General features: G+C 61.2%; 1 protein-coding gene across 10 annotated transcripts in view; it reads left to right on the top strand.

Annotated features, from left to right (window-relative positions):
• TLE3 (TLE family member 3, transcriptional corepressor) overlaps positions 1-13,297 on the top strand; it is a 40,498-nt gene extending 27,201 nt beyond the window's left edge. For 4 of the 10 annotated variants that reach the window (XM_008249824.5, XM_008249826.5, XM_089309493.1 and 1 more), the window contains exons 8-20: positions 368-384; positions 4,140-4,259; positions 4,755-4,805; positions 5,333-5,485; positions 5,782-5,914; positions 6,231-6,415; positions 6,988-7,064; positions 7,941-8,190; positions 8,417-8,664; positions 9,357-9,504; positions 10,413-10,563; positions 11,025-11,101; positions 11,525-13,297. In XM_008249824.5, the coding sequence (XP_008248046.1) occupies positions 368-384; positions 4,140-4,259; positions 4,755-4,805; positions 5,333-5,485; positions 5,782-5,914; positions 6,231-6,415; positions 6,988-7,064; positions 7,941-8,190; positions 8,417-8,664; positions 9,357-9,504; positions 10,413-10,563; positions 11,025-11,101; positions 11,525-11,632 (1,718 nt within the window). In that variant the 3' untranslated portion in view covers positions 11,633-13,297. Of the gene's footprint in view, positions 1-367; positions 385-4,139; positions 4,260-4,754; positions 4,806-5,332; positions 5,486-5,781; positions 5,915-6,230; positions 6,431-6,987; positions 7,065-7,940; positions 8,191-8,416; positions 8,665-9,356; positions 9,505-10,412; positions 10,564-11,024; positions 11,102-11,524 lie in introns of all 10 variants that reach the window. The other 6 variants (XM_008249823.5, XM_002722379.6, XM_008249821.5 and 3 more) reach the window with 3 other exon arrangements.
• Positions 13,298-15,264: the final 1,967 nt, after the last annotated feature.

Raw genomic sequence — 15,264 nt, 5'->3', positions numbered from 1 at the left:
GAACAGGGTTGATTGGAAAAAGGGCCACTCCCAAGTTCCTTTTATTTTTTGTTTACCAGTCATGTTCTCAATTCCCGCGCCCTGCAGTTAGTTTCCGTAGCAGGATCCTGCCGGAGCCTGTGGCTTTAGCAGCCAGTCTGCTGAGGAGCCCACCTGGCGCTCCCGGCATGCCAGGGGGAGCTGAGTGGAGGCCTCCGGAGTCTCCTGGGGAACGATGGGCAGCGGAGGCCGAGGGCTGGGCCACCTGCCCGTTGTGAAGCCAGTGGGATGGTTTCTGCCCCAGCCACCCGGACTGACCTCTTTCCTTTTCTGTGTTGGTTGTGGGGATCCTGACCTTCCTCCGCCTTGGCCTTCTTTCCCCCCGAAGAAAGGGAATCCAGCACGGTGAGTGTCCAAGTTCTGGGACCCGCGGGGCGGGGAGGGGCGGGGAGGAAGAGGGCTGGGGATAGGGGTGGTGCCTGGAGGCCATCCATCCTGGGGTTCAGGCCCAGGCTTTTGCTGTTAGTCTTGCCCAGAGCCAGAGACTTGGCTTCAGTGCTGATGCCTTGGTGATGAAGTCTTAATGCAGACGCGATGAGGGGGGTGGGGAGGTGGTTACTGTTGCAAAGCTGGGATTGTCATCACCTGCTAGGAGTGACCTTGAGCTCTGGAAGGCCTTAGAGCTCGGCGTGAGTGAGCTCTAACTCCCCGGTGAGCGAAGTGATTCACCAGGGAAGTCTGTGAGCACCCGTGCAGCCAGTGGGCTCCGTGCAGCCAGCGACTGAACCCGGGATGCGGGACCCCAGTGTCCCACATCCTGAGCCCAGGTTCTCGCCCACCACCCAGGGCAGAAGCCTTGTGGAAGATCCTGGAGCCTCTGGATTGCTCTCCAGCACCCGAGGTCCACCCTGTGCTGGGCTCTTGCTCAGGTTGAGGAGGTGCTAGCAGGCGAGTGCTGAGGCCGGGCCGCCTGCGTGTCTGCCAGCTCTGAGGTTCACTGTAAATCTTCCTGATCGCACAGAGGCTCCGAGGTTCTGTTTCAAGTGAATAAGCGCAGCAGAGTCTGGATACAAAAAAACCCTCCCGCGATTAGCAAAGCTATTTTATTCCTCGCCACCGCCTTGTATCTGGGGCCATCTAATCTGTCAGGAGGCTTTGGTTAGTGCCTCGTGTTAAGTCGGCCCTGGAAGGGCAGGCAGTCAACTAAGCATCCCGAGCAGCTCCCTCCAGCCCGCGCCCCGGGCCGGCTCCAGACCTCCCTCTGGCCGTGCTGCTGTCTTCCCTCACTTGCCGAGGTGCGTGGAGCCCACATCTGATCCCAGGAATGGGGAGGATTTACGAAAGGAGCCACGGAAGCCGAAAGCCCATTTCGCCTGCTTTAGTGTTGATGTTCAGTGGCATTTCGAGAGGCAGTTTGTGTGGGTGGGAGCAGGGCTAGGTTAGGTGCTGTAAAGCTTAGGTCTGGTCGTAGCTTTTCATGGGATGTTGGCTCACCCTCTTTGCTTGTCTGAGCCTCTCAGTGCCATGCTGATAACTCCCTCCCAGCCAAGACCTGTCAGCTTCTCTTTGTATAACGGTACCTGTCTTGACAAGTTAGAAAACAAGATGCATGACAGGTCATCTGGTGGTTCACTCCCCAAATGCCCTAGCTCTGGTGGGAAAAGCTCCTTCTAATGGACGCGGGTGCAGATGAGCTGGCTAACGGGCTCTGCTGCCGGCTCAGCTCCCGTCTTTGTTCTCTTCTTCATTCCTATTTACTTTTGATTCTGTGCCCCCATCTGTGAAAACTTCCTGCTAAAAGAAACCCACAGGGGATTCCCAAGAGCTGAGCCCCTCCCTCTGCAACAGGCACTCACATCCCCTGCCCACAGCCCCCGAGCAGCGGCCAGCCCGGCCACTGCAGGTTCAAATGAGCGTGCAGCTGCAGCCCCCGTGCAGGTGGGCGGCAAGGCCTAGGTTGCAGGCAGCAGGGCTGTGTGCATGTGGAGCCGGAGCCAGCGGGGGCTGCAGCCCCGAGCAGTCGGCCTTGGGAAGCCAGGTTGTCAACAGATGAGGCCGGTGGCAGGGAGGACAGAGCTGTGTCGGGGCGGGAGGGGCGGGCGGATGGGCTGGAAGCTGTCCCAGAGGGGTTAGTCTGGAGTCCAATTAGAGGTAGCTTCATTCATATTTCCTCGCCTAGCCGAAGCAATAAAAAATACTTAGTTTTTTGGCCGCCTGCCAGCCAGAGGCGGGCTGGATCGAAGCCGCTAAATGCCTGACATGACTCTCCGGTAGCGCGAGGGTTTTCAGCCCGACTGCCTGAGAAGAAAGAGCTCCCTGTTCTCCAGGGCTGCGCACCGGGCCGTGGGGAGAGATGCGAGCAGCCGCCGCCCGCCCGCCCGCCCGCGAGGGGCGGCCAGCCCCAGGCGCTGGGAGCGCTTCTGCTTAGCACGGGGTGGCCGCCGCTGTCGGGCGACATGAAATGAAAGCACGGTGATTTTTTTTTCCTTGCCGGTGCTCACAGCAGCTAATTGAATTGCGGCTGTGCGCGGGCGGCTGCGGGCAGGCTGGAGCTGCAGTTCCATTAGAGCCTCCATCTTTCCTTCAAGGCTTGATAACTCTGCCATTTTAATTTGCTCCAGGCAGAGACTTGGCAGGCTAGGGCCACCCAGAAACCGGTTTAGGAGAGGAAATGAAGTTCTGCTCTCTCTGGCTCCCATCCTTCTTCCCCCTTCCCCTCCCCACCCCCAGAGGCTGCCCACTGCCTGCCCTGGCCCCCTCACCCCCCACCCCGCCGCTGTCTCTCCCCGTGACTTGCCCCCAGCCAGCCTTGCAGGAAGCTAGGGAGCAAAGCCCTTCTCATTAGAACAGATGCCACCCCGTCCCTGTGTGACCTCGTCGTGCCGGGCTGCCTGGGGACACTGACTGGTCTCGCTCTCTGTAGCAGGACTGTAAGATCCTGGAGGGCACGACGGGGTCTTGTTCATCCCGCCACCCCTGGCACCTGGCAGCTGGCCTATCCCCTGGGCGAGTGCTTAGAAAGCTGGATGAGTGAGAGGGTGCAGGTGTAGCTTGGCCTCTTAGAAAAGAGAAAGCCCCACGGCCGCCCAGGGGGCATCAGTCTTGGTGAGAGGCTGTCCTACCGAGGTCGGCTCCCCTGTCCCTGTCCCCAGCCACAGCAAGGTCACTCCTCCCCAGGCCCGGCGGCCAGTGCATCTCCTGCCTCAACTGTCGGGCCATTTTCCCTCTTCCCAGGCCTGCAGCCCCACAGGGCCCTCCCCCTCCCTTGCTTTACAGTGAAGAACAAGCTCATTGTGGTGCCATTGGCTTGAGGGACATGGACGTCCATGATGTCAGCTTCTGTTCTCCATAACCCCTCCAGGGCCCCTGCTTTGCAATGGCTACAGAGGGGAAGATGCTGTCTGCTCCAAGGCTCCTGCCCACCCTGCAGCGAGCAGCAGAGCCTTCATGGCCTTGGGCTTCTTGTTCCATTATGCTCCTGGCCATCGGGCTGTGTGGATGGAGCAGAGCTCTGGGCTCAGATGCATCTTTTTTATTTTTTTTTTAAGACTTATTTTATTTATTTGCAAGTCAGAATTGCAGAGAGAGGTAGAGACAGAGAGAGAGAGGTCTTCCATCGCTGGGTCACTCCCCAGATGGCTGCAATAGCCGGAGCTGCGCCGATCTGAAGCCAGGGGCCAGGATCATCTTCTGGGTCTCCCAGAAGAAGTGAGTGCAGGGGCCCAAGGACTTGGGCCATCTTCTACTGCTTTCCCAGCCCACAACAGAGAGCTATATCGGAAGTGGAGCAGTGGGGACTAGAACTGGCGCCCATATGGGATGCCAGTGCTTCAAGCTAGGGCTTTAACCCTCTGTGCCACAACACCAGCCTCTCAGATGCATCTTACCAGTGTCGGTTCAAAGCCCACCAACCCCTCCTTTGCTTGAGGAAGTGTGGCTGGCGTGAGATGGGACAGGTGGTGATCCAGACACAGGTGGCCCTCGCGGCCATCACAGGCCAGCAGGTGCAGGGCTAACTACGAAGTTAGTTATCTGCCAGCAGCAGTGTTGCCGCAAAGGAGAGTTTGGGGTGCTCACAGGGCAGCTCCTGGAGGACCCAGGCCAGGCAGTCGGATGAGAACTCACGAGGTTTCTGACCCCGGTCCTCTCTTTGCTTCCAGAATAACTCGGTGTCACCTTCAGAAAGCCTGCGAGCCAGCGAGAAGCACCGGGGCTCCGCCGACTACAGCCTGGAGGCCAAGAAGCGCAAGGCGGAGGAGAAGGACAGCCTGAGCCGATACGTACGTCTGCGGGAGGCGCGCGGGCCTCAGCCCTCCCGGGGCCGGGCCGTGAGTCACGCAGGCACACGTGGGGAAAGACGGCCCCCCTGAGGTGGGCAGGGCTTGGAGAGAGGACCCTGGGAGCCACTGTGGTCAGGCGCTGGATGGGGAGCTCCGTGAGGCCCTGAGCAAGCCCACCCCATCACCGTGGTGCCCTTACGACCCTAATCTGCCCCACTTGGCACCCTCAGCTGTGGCCTTTGATATCACCTGATGTGACAGCCCCGGCACTGGAGGCCGTGGCAGTCACGTGGCCATCGTGCCTGCCCGTGTGGGGCAGGTTGGGGGCATCGTGGGGCTTGATCAGTCAGCCCCTGGCTGTGCTCTCTGCCTCTGGCATGGGCGTTGGTCTGGCCGGGACAGTTCCTGGCTGCTGGAAGGGGCGGGGCAGGTGGGGAGAGCCCCACTGGAAAGGCCCGGCCTCTCACTGACCAGCGGCTTGCTTGTCCTTTGCAGGACAGCGATGGGGACAAGAGTGACGATCTGGTGGTGGACGTTTCCAATGAGGTAAGGGCGGCCCCGGGTTGCAGGGAGGGCATAGCCTCCGCAGGCGTGAGGACCTGTTCCACCTGTCTCTGGCAGCCCGTGCAGGGCGAGGCAGCCTCGGGTCTTGGGGCATCGGGCAAGTCAGGAGGAGCCGGGCTGGGTTTTGCTGCGTGGGCACCCAGGACTTGCGGCGTGGAGTCTCTGGAGGGAAGCTCTCAGGGAGGGGCCAGCTTCTAATCCCCGTGGGCTTCAAGTCAGCGCTGCCTGTCCCCATCTGGAGGTGAGGGTGGCGAGCCCCCAGAGGTGAGCCTCGGCCACGTGGGAGGAGCAGGAGACCGATTAGAGTCTGTGACTTGTGTCTGATCTTGGACAGGTCACCGCTCCCTGACCCCAGACTGCAGATCACACGGGGGTGACAGGTGGCTGCCCAGCCTGGGGCCTCCAGCCTTTGAGCCAGACTCTTGGGCCCCTCCCCCACCCACCCACCCACAGGGAGCAGGGGAGGCCGTAGCCTGGGGCTCACTCTCAGGGCACCCCTCTGTGTTTAGGACCCAGCAACGCCCAGGGTGAGCCCGGCACACTCCCCCCCTGAAAATGGACTGGACAAGGCCCGGGGCCTGAAGAAAGATGCCCCCACCAGCCCTGCCTCCGTGGGCTCCTCCAGCAGCACGCCTTCTTCCAAGACCAAAGACCTCGGTCATGTACGTGGGGTCCACCCTTGGTGCCCTCTGCAGAGGCTGAGGTGGTAGGAGCAGAGCGGGAGGCAGGATATGCAGAGGCCGGAGCTGGAGCTGCACTGGCGGGAGGGCAGAGCGACTGCAGGTGTGGGGCCCTGCGCTGACATTCCTGAACCCCAGCTGCTGCACGTGCCCCCACACCCTGCTAAAGGAGGCTGGGCCGGGATCAAGCTGCTGAGCTGAGGGTGGCACCTGGCTGGCGCTGGGCTGTTGGGGGCACAGGTCCTCATGGCCCTTCTTGTTGTCTCTTTCCTATTCAGAATGACAAATCGTCCACCCCGGGGCTCAAGTCCAACACACCGACTCCCAGGAACGATGCCCCGACTCCAGGCACCAGCACCACCCCGGGGCTCCGCTCCATGCCGGCCAAACCTTCAGGCATGGACCCAATAGGTGTGACAGGCAGCCAGCCTGGGGTGGGCTCTGTGGGGCGGGCGGGCACCATGGCCTGGGTTAATGAGAAGGGCCCAGGGCTGGAGCTGCCCAGAGGCTCAGACAGGTCAGGACCCCCAAGGCCTGCTTCTGCCCTGGCTCTATGAGGCTGTGTCAAAAGAGGTGGGCATCAACTCCAGCTCAAGCCTCCCCTGTCTGCAAGCTGGGGTCCCCTCTGGGTGGGTTCAATCCGAGAGGGCTTCCCGGAGCAGGCAGTCAGGGTTGCTGCAGGGCAGGGAGGAGCGGCCCCCTCCCGCTGACTGCCGCCCCCTCGCAGCCTCTGCCCTGCGCACGCCCATCTCCATCACCAGCTCCTACGCGGCACCGTTCGCCATGATGAGCCATCACGAGATGAACGGCTCGCTCACCAGCCCCGGCGCCTACGCCAGCCTCCACAACATCCCGCCCCAGATGAGCGCCGCCGCTGCCGCCGCCGCGGCCGCCTACGGCCGATCGCCCATGGTGAGCTTTGGCGCTGTACGTAGACCTTTTGGTCCTTTTGGTCTTTTTGGGGGGGACTGGGGAGGGTGGGGTGTGGAGGTGGGCGGTTGCCGTGGTGCTCCCTGCGTGCAGAGGGGCCCGGGGCCTTGGGACGGCGGGGAGGGGGTTTGGCAGAAATCGTGGAGACTTGGCAAAAAGCACATGTGCTCCAGGAGTGGCCGTGGGGCCTCACCCATAGCAGCCTCTCAGGGAATCATGGTGGGTGGGGACGGCAATGCCAAGGGTCCGGGAGCCAGGGCCTGTTGCCAGGTTACTGCTGATGAACAGTTAGGCTTTGGGCCAGCTGAGGTAGGGCTCTTTGCAGGAGGCACCTTCTCTGTCCATGTCCTGTCCACGCACAGGCCCATTAGGCCAGCAGGGCAGGGAGAAGCTTGGAGAGCTTAGTGGGAACAGCCCCCTGCCTTCCCCCAGCTGCGTGTGCCCTCCCGGCTCGCTGTCTCATTCTGAAGAGGCAGAGCCGCCCTAGGAGATGTGTAGGTGAAGGGGAGGCCGCGGAGGGGCCATCTCTGACACAGCGCTGCCTTATCTTCCAGGTTGGCTTTGACCCTCACCCCCCGATGCGGGCCACGGGCCTGCCCTCAAGCCTGGCCTCCATCCCTGGTGGAAAACCGTAAGCTTGGGCTGTGTGAGGGCTCGTGCTCCCTAGGGCTTGGCAGGGCAGAGCACAGAGCCGTTCCCCCCCGCCCCTGGGGGAGGTGCCAGTCTCTGCAGAGGCATTTGGCCGAGGTGCCACCCTGGGAGCTCCCCTTCTAAGAGGGGACCAAGGTGATCGCTTTAGGTCCCCCTGTTAGAAAACACCCCAGGCACTGTTGGTCATCCTCACACTGCCCTGACCTTTCACCTCCATGGGGCACTGTTGGTCATCCTCACACTGCCCTGACCTTTCACCTCCATGGGGTGCTGGGGGGCGAGAAGGTGAGGCAGGCCCACGATGCCGGGGCTCTTTCCTGACTGTTCGCGGGGCTCCCGCTGCCCACAGGGCGTTGACCTCAGAGGGCATCGCCCTGGCCTTTGCCGTTCTGTTTCCCGTAACTGGCCGCCCAAGGCCTGGTGCTTTGTAAAGCACAGAGGTGCCCCTGGCTGTGGTTCTGGGGCCTAGGGAGTCTCTGCATCGGCGTCCGCTGATGGCTCTGCTGGTGGAGGTCATGACGCCGTGGGACAGCTCGCCAGCCCGGCCTCTGCTAGCTCCCTCATCGAACCACTGTCACCCCCAAAAGCCCTGGGAGCAGAAGTGGGGGACACACGGAGCGCAGCACAGCAGGGCCAGCAGATGTGCCTCGCCGGCACCTTGGCCCCGTTAGGGAGGAGGTGGCAGAGTGCCATCTGGTCCGGAGCAGGGACTGATGGACGGGAGTTAAAACCCAGGCTGGGATCCTCGGCAGCCCCACTGTGGAGAGGAGCTGTGGGGTCCCTGCGTGGGAGAGATCTCAGGAGAGGGGCCTGCAGGCAGGGCGGACGGCGCACGTGACGCTGCCTCTCGTTCCAGCGCGTACTCCTTCCACGTGAGCGCCGACGGGCAGATGCAGCCCGTGCCCTTCCCCCACGACGCCCTGGCGGGCCCTGGCATCCCCAGACACGCCCGGCAAATCAACACGCTCAGCCATGGGGAGGTGGTATGTGCTGTGACCATCAGCAACCCCACACGGCACGTCTACACCGGTGGCAAGGGCTGCGTGAAGATCTGGGACATCAGCCAGCCGGGCAGCAAGAGCCCCATCTCCCAGCTAGACTGCCTGGTGAGGGTGCCGAGACCAGGGTAGGCTGAGCAGTTGTGGTCAAGCTGCCTGGCGTGGCCAAGCCTTGGTAGCGTGGTTGCTGGCGAGAAAGGCTTGTTGCTTTGAGAAACAGGGACGACCTGGCAGGGCTGGTGTGGCTGCTTGGTGTCGCGCGGTGTGCCTTTCCTGGGCCTCAGGACTGGGCATGGGCTCAATGAGCGCTCAACCCAGCCCCTCCTCCCTCCAGAACAGGGATAACTACATCCGCTCCTGCAAGCTGCTCCCCGACGGGCGCACGCTCATCGTGGGCGGCGAGGCCAGCACGCTCACCATCTGGGACCTGGCCTCGCCCACGCCGCGCATCAAGGCCGAGCTGACGTCCTCGGCGCCCGCCTGCTACGCCCTGGCCATCAGCCCCGACGCCAAAGTCTGCTTCTCCTGCTGCAGCGATGGGAACATCGCCGTCTGGGACCTGCACAACCAGACCCTGGTCAGGTGAGGGCCGGGGCGGGGAGCTGCCTGCTGTGACGGCCGCGTCCACGGCAGCTCTGATGAGCGATGCCCGAGGGAAAGGCAGCTGAGCTTGTCGGGAGAGAGGCTCCGTGGCTCAGGGAGCTTGGGAGAAGGCTCTGGGGAGGAGGGGGAGTGGTAGGGAAGCTGAGGGCAGGGATCAGAGGAGAAGAGTGGTGGCGAAATGCGGGCTTTGGGAGCAGAGCTGCAGCCCTGAGCCCAGCGGTGGGCAGGTGTCTAGGCACACCATGGGCAAGGCGGGACTTCCGGGCCTGGCTCAGTGCACGTCACTGCCTGTTCTTGGGTCGTCGTTAGTGGTGGGGCTGCCCCAGCCCCGGGGTCTGTGCAGGGTCCAGAAGACACCGGGGGTTGTGCCGAGTGCAGGCCAGGGAGCCGCGTCCAACAGAGCAGGCTGGCTTCCTCTCTCTGAATCTTCTCAGCCAGAATCCCCTGGGCCCTCCCACCTTTCCCCCGGAGCAGCAGGGAGCTCTCTGCAGGGCCTGTGTTCCAGTAGCCTGGGCCAAGGTTCTGGTCCTCGCAGCCTCGCTTTGCGTCCTGCTCACTAAGGGATCACGGCCCCCGGGCCTTGGTTTCTCCTCTGCACTGGCACAGAGCTTGCCTGCTCCCTGAGGTGCAGGCAGCCGAGCTCAACCTTCGTCCCTGCGTGGCCTTCACAGGCAGTTCCAGGGCCACACGGATGGGGCCAGCTGCATAGACATCTCCCACGACGGCACCAAGCTGTGGACCGGGGGCCTGGACAACACTGTGCGCTCCTGGGACCTGCGGGAGGGCCGGCAGCTGCAGCAACATGACTTCACCTCCCAGGTGCGCCCCCACACCTCGCCCTTCCACCTCCCCTTCCCTGGGAGGAAGTGCAGGCTGCCACGTGGACATGACCCTGGAGGTGGGCAAGCTTGGCCTGGCTGTGGGGATTGCATTCCCAGCTCTGCCGCTGTGGAGCGCTTTTTCCTCGGCTTCCTTACTCGACTAACAGCAGCTCCGATGGGAGGGCCAGAAAGGGTCCTCCCGAAGGTCTGAGCCGTAAGCATGGCTCGTGCCAGGTGTGGCTACTGCTTATTTTTATCACTTAGCTCAAAAAAATTTTTTAAAGATCTCTTTGTTTATTTGAAAGTCAGAGTTACACAGAGAGAGAGAGAGAGAGAGAGAGAGAGAGAGGTCTTCCATCCGCTGGTTCACTCCCCAATTGGCCGCAACGGCCGGAGCTGCGCCGATCAGAAGCCAGGAGCCGGGAGCTTCTTCTGGGTCTCTCTCGCTGGAGCAGGGCCCAGGGATTTGGGCCATCTTCTGCTTTCCCAGGCCATAGCAGAGAGCTGGATCAGAAATCGAGCAGCTGTGTCTCGAACCAGCACCCATATGGGATGCTGGCACTGCAGGCGGTGGCTTTACCATCCCAATTACCTCAGCTATTTTAGTCCTGAGTAGCCAATATTTTAATCTTAAGTAGTTAACACTTCTTAAATACTCACTATTTCAGTTTTTGGGCGTTTTTTTGTTAAGAAAAGATATAAAAGGCAAAGGGACGAAGGTGACCTTGGTCATGACACAGCTGAGCCTCTGAGCTTGATGCCTGGCTCTGCTGCTGCCTTCTGGAGTCAGCAACGTCCTTGAGCCTCAATTTCCTTACCTCTAAAATGGGGGTGGGAAGGGTCTCGGCACCTCTGGGGAGGCCAGAGGGCGCCCAGGTCAGTGTGCTGCCCGTCCCCCCCCCGCAGATCTTCTCGCTCGGTTACTGCCCCACGGGGGAGTGGCTGGCCGTGGGCATGGAGAGCAGCAACGTGGAGGTGCTGCACCACACCAAGCCCGACAAGTACCAGCTGCACCTGCACGAGAGCTGCGTGCTCTCCCTCAAGTTCGCCTACTGCGGTGAGCCCGGGGTCCGGCCTGACGGAGGGGGCATGGGAGCCCGCGGGGTGGGGTGCCCAGGGCTTATGGCAAGGGCACAGCCATCCCTGTCACAATGAGCGAGGCCCCAGAACTAGGCCTCCCGGGGCCTGTGGCAGAGGAAGCGGGATGGGCAGTGGGAGGACAGTTCGGGTGCTGGTGAGCACGAGCGTTGGCATCTGAGCGTGTCCCTGCTCCTGGTGCGCTGTGTGGCCTGGGGCATCTCTCGGCCCCTCTGTGGACAGGAAGCGGGCGGTGCCCACCAGGGGACCACAGTAGCTTTCACAAGAGTCTTTTGGGGAGCGTGGCTACGGCAGTTTGAGGCAAATCCACTCTTCCAGAGAGGCATTCTCGCCTGTAGGAGGGGCCGCGCAAGCTGCACGTGGGCCGGGGTCTCGCTTGGCGGTCTCGGCCTGCCTGACAGCCTGGGCCTCCACCTGCAGGCAAATGGTTTGTGAGCACTGGGAAGGACAACCTCCTGAACGCCTGGAGGACGCCCTACGGAGCCAGCATTTTCCAGGTACCGCGCTGGTGGGGGCCGGGCGGCAGGCACAGGGACCCGAGGAAGGCGGGGCTTGCAAGGTCTGGGGACCCCGCACCTATTGAACACACTCACCCCCACTCACTCATTCACCCACGCACAGCTGTGCACCCTGGGGTCTCCACCCTGCCACTTCTGGACCCAGGCTGCAAGGCCCGGGGTCGCCTGTGTTGTCACACTGACGGCTTCCAGAGCCAGCCGGCAGCTGCTGCCGAGGGTCCCTTCCTCAGAGCGGTTGAGCGCTCCCAGGCCAGGGTGTCAGGTGCCCGAGGTTGGGGAGGGTAGAGTTGGGGGACAAGCCAGTCAGACAGCCCCGAAACAGCGCCAACTACTCAACAAGTGAATTCTGTATTTCTTTTTTCCTCTCCGCACCCCACGCCTTCCCGCGTCTGCCTCCTCCAGTCTAAAGAATCCTCGTCTGTCTTGAGTTGTGACATTTCGGCGGATGACAAATATATTGTAACGGGCTCCGGCGACAAGAAGGCCACCGTTTATGAGGTCATCTACTAGGCGAGGACTGTAACAGGGCTGTCAGACCCTGGGAGAAGCCCACTGGGCTCTGGCAGGGAGACCCCGGGCGCCGGCCCCAAGCGGCGGAGGAGGGGCTGCGAGCAGCCGAGCGTGTGCGTGCCCGGCCTGGTGTGGACTCCTGGGCACGGATGGGCGTGTCTCGCGGGTGGATGGACTCTCCTCTCCTCCTCCTCCCCTCACCACCACTGGCAGATGCTACAAATAGATTTCTTTTGGAGGCTTATGGCTCCAGTCCCCCAGATGTCCCCATGAATGTCTCTTCTGTCCCCTGTCTTTGGAGCTGTCCCCCCTGCCTGCCCTGGGCTGGGGGGCACTGTGAGTGGACCACATTTGCCGGGCTAGGGGAGGGGGGCCCTTGTACCCTTGTGTGTAGGGCACAAGGTTTGTGAAAAGTGTAAATAAGAGTTGTTGGGCAGCTGGGCAGCGAGGGGCAGGAGGCCCCTCCCCGCCCGGCTCCGGCCACGTCCTCGCCTGCTGTATCTGTAGCCCGCTCTGGTGGGGCTTCGTGTGTCTTTTTTTAAACAGGAGTTCCCACATGGGGAGGGGAGCCACTTGAGGAGGGGGTGGGATGGGGAGGGAACCTGCCCGCTATGGCCCACTGGAGTGAGCTTGCTCCCCGTGGGCTGGGGTGTCTGGACTGAGTGCCAGACAGAGGGGCAGGATGGTTGGTGGACAGTCCCAAAACAGGGCCGACACCCCCCAGAGGCAGCCAGGTGTCCCAGGTCCCCTGTGCTCACCCACCCTCTCCCGCCCTCTGCCTCCCAGGGCCTCAGCCCCTCCTCTTTCTCTTTGGTGCCCGATTGGGATGAGAAGTGCAAGTTCAAAGGCACTCGCTCCCCGCCCGGCTCGGCCTGCGGAGGACACAGAGGTAGGAAAGGCCTCGCAGCTCAGCTCAGGGAGCGGCCAGAGACGAGTTACAGCTGGCGGGGTGCTTTTTTTTTTAATTTGAATAAAAAGAATGAGAAGTTCTGTCCTTTTATATAAAATGCCTTCTGCCCCTTCCCTCTCCCCCTGGAGGGGAAATCTGTTAACCCGCAGGGTTGCCAGCCTGAGCCCTGATGCCCCTCCCCGACCTGGGTGGGGCCGGGGGCGGGGCCGAGGTCCTTGGCGCACCAAGTGCTAACTCCTTGCAGCTGTCAGTCTCAGCTGTCAGTCTCGAGGGCCCAAACAGGTTGCAGTGGGGTTCCGAAACGTTCTGAGGTATTGGGATTTTGTTTTTTTCTTTTGGTCTTTTTTTTTTCTTCTTCTTCTTTTAAAGAGAAGCTAAAGGCCGTCGAGAGCCCGGGGTGGGTTCTCTGTGGATGTAGCATATGGAAGATAATTTTTATACCGCATTTTTATGGATTATTTTATAACGTGTGGTCTGCCTAGGGAGCAGGCGGGGAGGGCCCTGGGACAACTGCGGGCAGCCGATGCTGCCGGCACCTGCCTGGGCGTGATGTGGAGGTGGGCACGTGGGCACCCAAAGTCTGGAGCGCTCTCTGGGTCTGGGATGTGTGTCGGCTGCCTCTTGTTAAGGCTCGAGCCGGAAGGGAGGGCAAGGGTAGAAAAAAAAAAACGTTATTCCTGAAGAAGAGAAAAAGAAAATGCAAAGTCATTGTTATGAGCTGTTTTTATATTTTTAAAAGTTCCTATTTAAAGGTTGGCTTGACTGTTGCGTCTTAATTGCCCCTCCCCCAGTGGGTCAGCCCTTCCTGACAAGGCCAGGGCCAGCCACGGGGACTCTGGCCTGCCGGGGCCTGGGCCGTCCCTGCTCCACGCTCTTGGGATGTCACCGCGCAGGCTATCCCCTGCCACAGCCTGCAGAGCAGTGTCTGCCCCGTCCCGCCTGCCCTGGTGTGGGGCGCGGGGGGCCAGGGGTGGCGAACGGGGGGTGGGGGCTTTCCTCTTCACAGGACAGAGCTCCCTCCGGGGAGCACAGGCCACAGCTGTCAACACCAAACTTTTTGGAAAAAAATTAAGTGCCATGAACCTTCTGGACACGGAAAACCTGCTCCCTTTTTTTCCTTTATTAATTGTGAGGTTTCAGTGCAGGTCAGTGTCCCCTGGGGAGGGGGGGTGAGCAGTGGGCGCCTGCAGGATCCCCAGGGGTGGGTTCCTGGCACTGGGATTGCACCCACCCAGGCTGGGGACCAGCATGCTCCAAGTCAGACAGGAAGGGGACGGCAGCCTTCAAAGCAGGACTGGGCGGAGGCTGGGAGGGAGCTGAGCCGAGGTCCCAGTTACAGCTGGGACCTGGAGTGGCAGCACCTCTGGACCGTGCCTTGTGCACGCAGATGCAGCCCTGGGCTGGAGAGGGGCAGCCCCGCGAGCTCTGGCTGGAGCTGAACTCCGTGTGTGTGTCCAGGCCCCAAGTTGCCCCCAGTGCTAAGACAAGGTTGAGGTTGCGGCTGGGGCTTGCTGCGGGGGAAGGAGACGGAGCAGTGTCACCTCCAGGCTCTTGTTGCCCTTTCCAAGAATGGCCGTGCCACAGGGGCTTCCTGGACCTGGTCAAGAACGGGAAGGGGACCACAGCTTGGCCAGTCCCTGCTGTAGAAACGGTCGAGGCTGGAATGAGATCACAGTGCCGAGGTGCCAGCAGGTGCGTCGCCCCTCCACACCAGCGTGTCCTGGTGCTGCTGGCCTGTAGGCATGCTCAGGCCTCAGGCACCGAGCCTGCAGGTGCACTCAGGCTGCACAGGCTGCCCCCGCCTGCCCCCGCCCACCCAAAGCACTATGCTTGTGATGTTGCTAGCTTACAGGCTGGTGCGAGAAGGCTTGGAGGTACAAGGTCTGGACCCAGGGGCCGGGTGTGTCCCTCACGAGCCTGCTAACTTAGGGACCAACCGTTGGCCATCCCAAGGTGGCAGACTGTCAAGAACACAGTCTTTTAAAGTAAACTCTTTAAAAATACAAAATATAGCAAACCTGATTTTTTTTTATAATGTGTGTGATTAACAAAATTACTGGACATCATCTGATTTTTTTAAGATTCATTTATTTGAGAGGCATAGTTATAAAGGGGGGTCTTCCATCCGCAGTTCACTCCCCAAATGGCCACAACAGCCACAGCTGAGCCAATCCAAAGCCAGGAACCAGGAGCTTCAGGTCTCCCACGTGGATGCAGGGGCCCATGCACTTGGGGCATCTTCCACTGCTTCCCCAGGCCATCAGCAGGGAGCTGGATCGGAAGAGCAGCATCCAGGACACACACCATCGCCAGAATGGGATGCTGGTGCTGCAGGCGGAGGCTTAGCCTACTGTGCCACAGCAGCGCCAGCCCTGTCATTTGATCTTTCTTTGTGATAATATAAAGTACAAGGAGCTTCACACACAGGAGGCAGGTTGAGAAGTTTGCCTCTGGGAACGATGTTCAGCCTAGCAGTTGCCCCGCCCACATCCCACCACGGGGTGTCTGGGTTTGATTTTCAGCTCTGGCTTCTAAGCCCAGCTTTTTTCCCTTGCAGACTCTTCTGTGCAGCGGGGATGGCTCGAGGGATTGGGTCCCTGCCTCTCCCATGGGAGACCTGCATTGCATGCCCAGCTCCTGGCTTTGGCCCCGGCCCAGTTCCAGTAGCTGCGGGCATTTGGGGAGTGGACGAGCAGATGGAAGCTCCCTCCATCTCCTCTTT

This window comes from Oryctolagus cuniculus, chromosome 12 (genome assembly GCF_051225735.1).
Source record: "Oryctolagus cuniculus isolate XC-2025 breed Fujian yellow rabbit chromosome 12, ASM5122573v1, whole genome shotgun sequence".
Lineage (NCBI taxonomy): Eukaryota > Metazoa > Chordata > Mammalia > Lagomorpha > Leporidae > Oryctolagus > Oryctolagus cuniculus.
This window is presented reverse-complemented; position numbering and strand designations above follow the sequence as displayed.